Below are 11137 nucleotides of genomic sequence, written 5' to 3' on the forward strand. Positions count from 1 at the left end.
TAATAAATACTTTTTGTATCTGCAGAGAAGCATTTTGCTGAGGATGTGTCCTCCAAACGGAAAACTCAGCCACACTTCACAGTTGTTCTGTAGGTATATATTCAGATAAATGTTACCATTATGATGGCTGAAATAGTGAAAATCAGAATGTATGTAAAGTTTTATTAATTTTCAGCAGTGCAATCAGAATTCAACCAATGGTTACAGCTCCTGTAAATTACAGTGTATGAAATGTGTCACTGACAGACAGAATATGAAGATAGCATGACAGATTCTTTTTAATATTATTAGACTACCTTCCTCAGCTGTTAGTTGCCTAGAGACAGGTTCTTTCAAGAATATTTTTGACCCAATTAATTTCACAGTAGTTTCCCCCAGATTGAGCAATAGGTTTTAATGTCAAGCCTGAAGCTCATTGAAAAACAAAGAAAGAGAATACATAAATTTTCAGCTTCCTTTCATGTCACAGGATAAAATGCCCTCTTGGTCTTTTTGTGTTTTGGTTCACAGGCTGAAGTCAACTTGGATTTATAGAAAATGATGGATTTTCTCTACTGAAAGACTAGCACAGTGCTAAGCCAGTAAATCCAGTATTGCTTTATGTTCTGTGAAGGCTTTATGTGCTGCTGCTAACTGGGAGGTGCTGGTTTGCCAACTGCAGCTGATTGCAGGCAGGTTAACTCATCTGCCAGTGATCAGTGACATACTGATGACAGATTTCAGCAGGCAGGAAGGACTTCCTGGGCAAAGTCCTCAGAGTATGCTTTGCAAAATGAGACAGGGTGTTCTCCTCAGTGCTTACAGTGTGGTTTGTATCTGTATTAAAATTGGTACTGATTAACAAATGCTTTTGTTGGACATAGTCCTTTCTAAAGGGTTTTATCTTTGCTGTGTGCTTTGTTGCTCATGTCACAATAAACATCCTTTGATGATGGCATGACTTAATTATTTGATTATTCAATTATTTAATCTAGAGGGTAACTCTGGAGAATATCTTATTTGGATTTGCAAAGCCCCTAGGTTGTGCCTTCCCATTCACTTTCAGTTGTCAGATACCATCTATAGCTTAGCTAAGGCCTGAACCAATACAGTAGTGAACCACTGGGAAGTGATTTCAGAGCACACTAAGACACACAATGTCCTCAGCAGCGATCCCACTGCCTCCTGAATTTGGTTCTGACATTTATATATTTGAACTGAAATGTATGCTACATCTTTTCCTGCAGTGGTAAGTTCCAAAATCACCTTTCAGAAATATTTGTGGCATCTAAAGCTTGTAAACTATATCCCAGTGTCTCCTACATAGCTGAACATTGCAAAGGTATTTAAATATTGTGATTTAACAGTCAATATTTCAAAGAAAAGTTCCTTTTGCCTGCAGAATAATTTTTCTGCCCATTTTACACATGCTTCCGACAGTTCATTAAAAAGCACAAGTGTCTTAGCATCAGTTTTTTACTGTCTCAGGGTCCTTGAACTTTAGTCTTTGCTTAGTACCTCCTGCTCTTGATCTGATTATTGCAGAAACCACTAGCAGCTGGCAGTGCAGAGTGCACAGGGAGAGGCCAACCTTGTACCACAGAGTTGCAGAAAATTTGTCTTGGTTAGTCATTTTCACACCAGTTTTACCTGACTGTCAATTCCAAGCATGAGCAACATGGAGAAGAACAGTATTGCCCACAAAGGAGAAATTGGTAACTGTGTCACTGCTTCTGGATAAGCCAGAAATGCCAGTCCAGGGCCTGGTAGGAGAAACAGGAGAGAAAATGTCAGTGTGCTGCACTGGTGCTGTGATTCTTCACTCCTGTTGATGACAGGATTGAGGTTTATCTGGATGGCTCAGCCATGGATGCAGCATCTGACCAGGGATTTCAGCTGAGCAGTGTTCACTGGCCAGGAGGGCAGTGCATGGACCTTGCTTTTAAAATGAACCAACCAAAACAACACAACATCCCCAAAACTCCCAAACCAACCAACCAGCATGCTAGATGCAGTTCAGAAGCTGCTCCTGAGAGACACCTTTGTATAGCAAAGGCAGGGAATGTTATCCTGGGCTAGGATTACATCTTCAGGTACGGAGCAGCTATCTCTCCCCTCAAGCAGTTATTGATGGCTGCAATCTTCTGCTTTGCACCAGGTAGTTCAGAAGAGAAACAAAGACAGCTCAGCAATGGAGAAGACTCTTTCCAGCATTGATAGTATTCCCATTTGCTCTTCCATTCCATATTTATCTTAAAATACACATTTTAATAAACTGTGTATTTGTGGACAGGCAAACCTTTACATCTGTGTTCCTACTGACTGCTGAGGGGGTGCATAGTGTTGGAAGGAGAATACAAATTCTTAGTTAAAAAGGAGTTCTTTTTGCTCTCATAGCATGGCTGGAAGCAGCTGATGTCAGGTTAAGAGGGAAGCCTGAGGCAAACTAAGCAGTCACAGAAATAGAATTTGTGTGCCTCTCCTAAGGAGGGTCTTTGATTTTTCAGTTTTCATTAGAAGTCTGTCTGTGATATGTGCTTGGGCATACACAGCTCTCAAAGCAGTGGAGCAAGGACTGGCATTAGCACCTGTATTGTCAAAGTTAGTGCAGTAAGTAATTGAAACAAATATTTGCCAGCAAGAGCAGATGTGACTGGAAAACCTCCCAAATGGCAGTGCTAAAGGCAAAATACACTTCAGATAAATATTGCTACACATTCCACCAAAATGCAGCCACAGCTTTTAATAATATTGTTTGTTTTACAAAGCTGTATACAAGATGGCAAAACAACATATCTCATGGTTGGTGCTAAATCTAGCATCAGTTTCTGAGCTTGCTAGGAGAAATAGAAACCTTAAATAAAAGGTCAAATTTTTAAATGTCCTTTGCATTTAGTGGCCACAGGAGGTCATGGACATCTTTCAGAAGTCTATTATCTTAAGTACCTTCAAATGTACTTAGGAGCTTAATATGATATAAAAATATTATTCTGTTTGCAGGTGTAGCCCTTATCTACCTAATCTGTACCAAATACATAAGTCCAAGAAACTTATTTCACACACCACTGACTTCCCAGGGCATTTTTTGATAACAGTATATGCCATCATAATTTTGTACCTAAATTCTTTGTGTGCATAGTTTACTGAAGACTATTTTTAGGGCTTAAATTTTCTACTTTTCTAACTAAGGAAATATTTCACTATTGAGATATATTTGCTACTATAGTTAGGACATGTTTTGTCCATCAGTGACTTCCAACCAAGCTTTCAGTTATCAGATCCCTCCCTGTGGCCAGAACTGCTAAGTGAGTATCTGGTACACCAGCTGGGTTAGTGCAACCATCTGCTCTGCTGCTTTAAGCTTTTTCATCTGGAAGACAGACAAGAAATGGCAAAGAATAGCATAATTCTTCCATGGACATCTCACTGCCCTAAATATAGTGAGTTTCATAATAAAGGGCCCCATAAAATAGCTTTAGGTCTGAACAGGTGAGAAATGACTCTGCCTCAAAGGGCTTAACTTCAGGAAACAGTAAAAGGAATTTAAATACCTAACAGAATTGGAAAATAGCAGCTCCCAAACCATAACAACCACCATTCCTCCCTCCAGTTTGCTTTTAAGAATCCAGTAGCAAAAGGCTCAGAATCTGATGTCAGAACTAAGAGCTGAAGCAGCAAACTGTGCTGCCACCTCATGTAAACACATTTCCTGTAAGCTGTGTTGATTGCATTCCTTGTGTCAGCCCAGGATGACTCTGGCTGACCACTCCACAGGCCTGAGAGCACCAGGCAGGCAGCTCCACACGAAGTGATCTTGCTGGTGCTGCCTGGAGAGGTTTGGAGCAAAGCTGTCCTCTTGGCAGTCAGTAAGGGTGACTGAAGGGACAGGGAGCTGAGGAATTCTTTGAGGGAGGGACTGTGAACAATTACAGCTGGGGACAATGTGCAAACAAAAAATAACTGATGCCAGTGCACAGCTTAGAGAAGAGTATATTGGATACCTGATGCTGCAACATCTGCAATAGGCCTCTTGGTGACATTAGCCATGAATCCAACAATGGAGAAGATGACAAAGCCAGCAAACATGCTTGTGCATGAGTTTATGCAGCACACTATGATGGAGTCCCTGAAATAAAGGTAAGGTGCTTTAAGCAGCAGGTAAAGCAAAGCTACTGTTCATCAGTATATTCCCTTTCCTCCTGTGAAAATATTTCATGATTTAGGAGCACACAGTTTGGGCTCCATTTCATGCTGGGCAATTCATACTGTCTCTCCTATTAATGTAAATGCAGTTATACATCTCATCCCTAGTCAGGTATAAATAACACTTAATATTCAGATCTGAGCCTACACTTTATTTCAATGATCTGGTACAGAGGAAGCCAGAATCCAGCTCAGCTGAGACAGGCAAGTGCCACTGCAGCATGTGCAGGCATCTGCTTACCTGTAAACATTATTGTGGAAAGGGTTGTAACTTCCAAGGGCAATCAGTGAACCAAGACCCAACCCATAGGAGAAGAAAATCTGTGTGGCAGCATCCAGCCAAACCTGATTGCAGGAAATAAAGGTTTTTAAAATCTCTTTCTGCACTTGAGGAGCAGGTCAGAGGTCTGAAAGTGGAACAGTTTGTAGTGAAACTTTGGTTTACAAGGAGTGAATATTTACCTCAGAGTCTGAAAGCTTACTGAAGTTGGGAGTTATATAGAATAAAATGCCTTCCTTTGCTCCAGGCAGTGTTACACCACGGAAGAACAAGATAAGCAGCATGACATAGGGATAAGTAGCAGAGAAATATACCACCTGATGTGAAGAAACAAGACATGGTAAGTGTGGAAGGAAGAATGATCTGTGCTTGATAACACATCAGAAATACATCTGCTCCCTGAAAATACTGCAGCAGCAACTGAGGTTGACTCCTAAAACTGAAGCATTTATCCATGCAAAAGCTTGGTGTGGGAAGGGGAGTGCCTGCTTTAGGATTCCCTAAACACCGTGTCTACAGGCAGGTGGCTGTTGTCTGTTGTCCTGAAGGTGGGATATAGTGGACCAGGATATTTTCACACCAGGAGCTCACACTTCTCTCTCCTTTCTTTTTTTTTTTTTTTCATTCATCAAGGGGAAGTCCCAAAAGCACAAAGTTCATGGCACCTGAACCCTGCTCAGAGAACAGCATCTGTCAGTTCATTTCTCCACCTCTCAGGCAGCTGCTCTGGTATTTTTCATACTCTCATCTGTGTTAGTATACACACAGGATACTCCTGCCTTTTCAAAGGCCCTGTAAAAAGCCCACTCTGAAGTCAGACTCCAAACAAAGTCAGCCCTCTTTTTGCCACCTTCTTTGCAGATAGGATAAATAAAATGGTTGGTCTGAGCTCATCTAGTCCTCTGCACCAGACCTGAGGTCTTCTAACCCAACCCTTCAGTTGCCACCAAGCCTTAAGGCTGTGGGTTTTCTGTTCACTGAGATTTCTTCCTGCAATTTTAGGGAGAGGGAAAAGCCAGATGCTGCTGCCCTTTCACTCCTGGAGAAATGTCTGTCAATAGTATAATTGCCCGACCCCAAGACCCAGTGTGCAGGCAGGCTGGTGGCCAGAACCTCCTATGGCTCTCATCCAGCATGAGGAAAGAGGGAGTAGCTCTTCCATCCAGTGCAGCTCCAGCACTTACACATCCAAGTCCAGCAAGAGCTGTGCAATAAATGCTTCTTGCTGAAGCCAAAACACTGCATCCTCACACTATTGCTATCCAAACTAGGATATTCATCTCAGGAACAAGCAGATGATTTTAGCCAATTTTATACCCAACAAAGCTAAGAAGTCTGTAAGTGAACACAGCAGCTAAGACTGTGGTCAGACCTAGCTACAGAGGGGCTTTTTCAAAAAACATGGGGCTGTAGCAATTCCACATGACAGAAATTAAATGCTTTGCAGAGCTATTCCAGCAAAACTCTCCCCAGTGCCTCTTGCCTCAAGAATTTTCAGAATATTTGAGTAAAATGGGCATTTTTAATTGAAAGGTATTTACAGTACTTTTTAATCTTACCTTTCCAGTCCAGCCTACCCCCTTCCAGATACAAAAATACACCAGAATCCAGGCAATTGCTAGAGTAATCGCTAGTGGCCATCGGATTTGCCCTGGTTTTTCCAATCCATCAGTCATTTGGTGCATGTTGCGTCTGGAATAAGCCAACAGAATGGAGTATTTGGCAAGGAAGTCAGAAGACAGTGTATCAGCAAGAATGGGCTGATCCTTGCACATGCACAGGGATGAGACAGAGAAAAATGATCAGCTTACTCCCAGAATTCCATCACGGCACTTGTCATGTTGGTGGTGTTTGCTAAGCTATAGTTGGAGAAGCAGTGGTCGGTGTTCCATGGGTTCTCACAGTGTTTCCAAGGAAGAGTCTGTTTGAGAAAGAAAATTCTAAAGTCAAACTCTTTTGAAGGAAGCATTACCTCTTAACTGGAAATGACAGTTGAGTGGAGAACTAACACACCTTGAGCTCTGCAGCTCACTGCTCTCCCTGGGGTGTGTGTCTGACACAGAAGTTATTTGACTTCATATCAGTTGTGTGAGTCAGATATGAAGACATTTCTTCCTTTCCTTAACATATCAGCCCAAATGCTCAGGAGTCTGGTAGCCTCTCAGCATGAGACAATATTGAAACAGCAGAAAAGACCTCCTGGAGGTCCTGTTACCTCTTGTTGCTCAAGAGGTAATAAAAGTGTGGTGATTATTGATCAGAGATTTTAATTTTCTCCTCAGGTCAGAGGATAATTAGGGAAAAGTAAACTTTCTATTTTCTGCAGCATTTTCTGCATGTGTCTGTTGTGTCTCTCAGAGGTTCTGAGAAGCAGAGCCTGTTTCCATATGATATCTATCAGAATCAACCTCATTTATGTACAACTTAGATATTCTTGCGATGGCAATTCTTGGAAAAATCCTCTTCCAGAAATATTGTCTCAGTGTATTGCATGCTTTATATACAAGGATGAGAGGCTTCAAGGGAATCAGAAGTCAATATTCATTTAACATGGGCCAGCACACCACTTCCAGACTCTGACTGAACTTTCACATCAATAACAATTCTGAGGATAACAAAGAAGAAATGGTCATGTCACTCCCAGACAGTAATTAATGCAAATTTGGTCAAGGAACAATCCTTTAAAGCCAAGAACAAGCAAGCATGAACAAATTCTGTAGAAGAGACAATTGAACAGTGATGCATTAATTATTGAGACTTATGTAAGAATCCTTCCTCAGATGGCCAAACCCCACAAATCAGACCAGACTTACTCAGCTGATGAATCACCCTTGAGGGGAAAAAAAAGGCAGCTAAAAATAAAGTAAACAGGAAAGAAAACAAAGCAAAAATAACAATGAATGGAAGTTCAGAGCTAATCAAATCATAGACCTTCCATTCCATGGGGATTTCTTGCATAAACCCCTCCACTATTAAAACATTGCAATGCTACTATTTCCCAAAGAGCTAATGTTTGGGTGGCTGCTATGGAACAGAACAAATCACTAATTATACACTAGAAGTTTTCTTGGGGAAATGACTGGCCTAGAGGCACAAAGGGGTCCTGGTGATCTTGTTAGCAGTGCCAGGACAAGAAGTCCAAAGCCTGCGCATGGCTTACAGCTGCCTGGCAGGTAAGCAAAGGAGAATGCAGATATGCTGGTGATTAAATGGCACAGACAGGTAATGGGTGAAACTAAAAGGGTACAGATGAAAGAGCTGTGGCTTTGCAGATTAAGATGAGGAAATGTAAACAAATTGGCAAGAAAGAGCTGCCTGTGGCTCCACAATAACCTGTTATTATGTTTCTCCACTGACATTCTTGAAATAGAGTATTTTCCTCAGTTTTCTGTGATAGGTTTCTTGTGGAGAAAAAAATGTAAAAGGAATTTTTACAAAATAGTTTTCCTATAGTAAGGAATGGCTTATCCTATAGGTTTCTATGCATTTTGTGTTAAGCTCAGACCTTCACAGTGAGAGAGATTAATGAGCTCTCTATATATCCCTTTGCTTTACATTCAGCAAACAATTCCAACTCCTTCTGACACACACACTTACAGTTGTAAAGGAATTATACAGGTAGTATATGGCCCACGAAATAATCACAATGTAGTAAATATTTAGCCAAAAGGAAAGGACTGCAGCAGCTAGTCCCACACCTGGAAAGAAAACAGAAAGGAACAAAAGAAGGAAACTTTCAGTAATGTTGGTACAAGTATGAAAAGTTGCAGTTCAGGACAAATACGACATATGGAGCAGATACCATTTACCAATCTTTGTAGAAGCTCAATTAAAATTTTAGCAGTACCATTACAACATGGTTGTTCGTTGGGTGATGGTTCAGTCATCCATAAAGGTCATGTTGGCATCCAGTTCTCTGTGTGGTGCAGTAAGCAGTCATGCCTGCTGCTGCTGAGATTTTACTGGCTTTTTGTACTTCCAGGAAAAAGAGCTAAATCAGCTCATTCTCTGAAACATCAGTCCCACCGGAACTCATGGCAGATGCACACCAAGTGAGGAAGCATTCCAAGACCAGCCATTTAGAACACTGATCACAGTGCTTGATGCTCAGTACAATGCTGTTATGTCATGTCAGACTAAAGAGATATCAGGGCTCCACAATGAGGATGCCTTGTCTTCTTCTCCACATGGAGACTTCAGGGGTATTTCAAAATATTCACTCTGGTGACAGTTGCCACATGACATTAAACAGGAGGACGTGCTCACAATAATCAGTATGATGCAAAGCAAGGTCTATGCTAACCCCTACCAACAGCAGTGACTTGAGCAAAACACTTCTCTGTGAGAAACAATTTCATCTCCCTGCGTTTTCCCAATACTGAAGTTCCCAGAACAAAATTCAATCTAAACAAACTTCGAGCTCACCCTGTGCTAATTGTCAGTCCTGCTGTGTGAAGTAATTTATAACTCAATGTGCAACTTGCTCCTCTGCTGGTCCAGAAGTCAGCACAGGAGCCCTGAGTTGTCAAAGGATTTGGGATTAGAAGGGTAAAAAGCAAGTTTGTGAGGTTTGTAGGTCCATGCAGAATCTATATTAAAACCCTGAGGTTCTAGCAATCAATCAAACTTCAAACTAGCTAAAACCCTAAGTATGGAGTGAGCTTTTGTTGAGCAATTCAGCATGAAATTGCCATCTTTGAAGTGTTTGGCTTTAGCATTTCAATAAAGAACAACAGGAGATACAAACCTCTGTGACCTCAGACAAATATACTGAAGTTTACCAAATGAATAGTTCCATACATGCTCAGACAACTTCTGGATCTAATATGTTATTTTTAACAGTGTTTATATGTTCCTGCAAAAAAAAAGACCTAAAAGTTTTTGAAGCTCAAAAATAGGTTTGTTGAGATTCTAATGCCCAACTCTGGCTATTTTAAATGGGGAATGAATAATATCCTGTTTTGGGTTTCAAACTATTCAGCTACACCTCAGAAAATTAGTGTTTTCTAAAGAAAATTATGGTTTCAGTAAAAATATGAAGGCATCAAGAAACATCCTTGCCCTGTCACTTTGTGCAACTTCTGCAACTTGGAAACAAATGAAAATTCAAATTCATACAGTACCTTTGAACATTGGAGCAAGTTTCCACACTCCAAGGCCTCCTATAGATGTATATTGACCAAGGGAACACTCCAAAAGAAACAGTGGCACTCCAGCAAAAATTAAAGTAAGAAAATAGGGAATCAGGAATGCACCTAAAAAGAATTAAGAAAAGTCCATTATGTTGGGAAAAAACAAAACTGGGTTTTCACTGTTTCCATCTCTGTTATATATGGACAGAAACTCACAGGATTTCTTCTCTTAAATGCAGCTTTTCAACAAAGTTAGTGGAAAGCACATGTACATTTCTGAACCACTACCCCAAGAGGTGAAAATCAGGGGAAAAACATAGCTCCTCATCATGTAAATATTTTCTGTTCGAGTAAAAAGCTAAAATCCAAAATAGCATGTACTTTGTTGTCTTCATCTATCAGAGATAGCATAAAGGCTTTAACCAGCACTGGCTCCTTTCCAGCTGCAGTCAGTCTTTTATGGGGAGCTCAGAGTCAGTATTATGAGCCCTGTGCAACCCTCTCAAAAACTCAGTCCAAAAAGGAGGGATCTGAAGGGTTGGTTGGAGGCCAATATGCTTTAGTTCTGCTCTAATACTTTATGGTCTTTTAAGTGCAACTGCCAACTAAAAGTTAGAATAAGCTTCAGAGCAGACCTCAAAGCAGAGCACCACACTCCAAAATGGCTCCAATCCTCTTGGACAAGTGTAAAGCAAAAAAACCCTCCCTATTAAACCAAAACAGATGAAAATTTGTATAGATTGCCTGAAGAACAGAAGGTTGTGTGGAGACCTCATAGCAACCTTCTAGCTGGGGTGCTACAGGGAAGCTGGAGAGGGACTCTTGGTTAGGACCTGCAGTGACAGGACAAGGAGTAATGGGGATAAATGGAAAGAGGGGAAATTTAGATTAGATATTAGGAAGAACTTTCTCCTTGTGAGGGTGGTAAGACACTGGCGTAGGTTGCCCAGGGAGGCTGTGACTGCCTTAATCCTGGCAGTGTTCAAAGCCAGGCTGGATAAAGCCTTGAGCACCTGTTATAGTGGGAGGTGTCCCTGCCCAGAGCAGGGGTTGGGACTGGATGATCTTTAAGGTCCATTCCAACCCCTTAACATACTATGAAACTATGAAAAACCTATTAAAACAAAGTTCTGGTTTACTGATAATTATATGGTGAATCCCAATACACAAATATATCAAGAGTTGCAATAATGAAGTAGCAAACATACCTCCACCATTCTTGCCACAAAGGTATGGAAATCGCCACACATTCCCTAAGCCAATGGCATAACCTACACAGGACATAAGAAAGTCAAATTTTCCTTTCCAAGTGTCTCGGTCTGGAAGATCTGCCTTCTTCTTCTGCACTTTTACTACCAAGGTTTTAGGCTTGTCATTGGTGATTGAAGCATCGACTTCCGTGGAGATCTGTCCATCGGCCACTTTGGTTCCGTTGGTGGCCATGTCTCTGGGTTTCGCTGGCGAGGCTCTGGCAGCAGCCGGGCGGGAGATTTCAGCACCAGTCCACGTGGACAGCAGCTTTGCGGCTCGTGGTGACCCACCC

General features: G+C 41.3%; 1 protein-coding gene across 1 annotated transcript in view; it reads right to left on the reverse strand.

Moving 5' to 3' along the window:
- The window catches only part of SLC6A1 (solute carrier family 6 (neurotransmitter transporter), member 1), an 18241-nt gene extending 7110 nt beyond the window's left edge, over positions 1 to 11131 (reverse strand). The window contains exons 1-9 of the mRNA XM_009082091.1: positions 10803 to 11131; positions 9586 to 9717; positions 8060 to 8160; positions 6274 to 6383; positions 6022 to 6154; positions 4645 to 4779; positions 4424 to 4527; positions 3981 to 4105; positions 1630 to 1742 (exon numbers count right to left, since the gene is read on the reverse strand). Coding sequence (XP_009080339.1) covers positions 1630 to 1742; positions 3981 to 4105; positions 4424 to 4527; positions 4645 to 4779; positions 6022 to 6154; positions 6274 to 6383; positions 8060 to 8160; positions 9586 to 9717; positions 10803 to 11037 — 1188 coding nt within the window. The 5' untranslated portion in view covers positions 11038 to 11131. The remainder of the gene's footprint in view (positions 1 to 1629; positions 1743 to 3980; positions 4106 to 4423; positions 4528 to 4644; positions 4780 to 6021; positions 6155 to 6273; positions 6384 to 8059; positions 8161 to 9585; positions 9718 to 10802) is intronic.
- Positions 11132 to 11137: the final 6 nt, after the last annotated feature.

This window comes from Acanthisitta chloris, unplaced genomic scaffold, assembly GCF_000695815.1.
Source record: "Acanthisitta chloris isolate BGI_N310 unplaced genomic scaffold, ASM69581v1 scaffold16519, whole genome shotgun sequence".
In the NCBI taxonomy this organism is placed as follows: Eukaryota; Metazoa; Chordata; class Aves; order Passeriformes; family Acanthisittidae; genus Acanthisitta; species Acanthisitta chloris.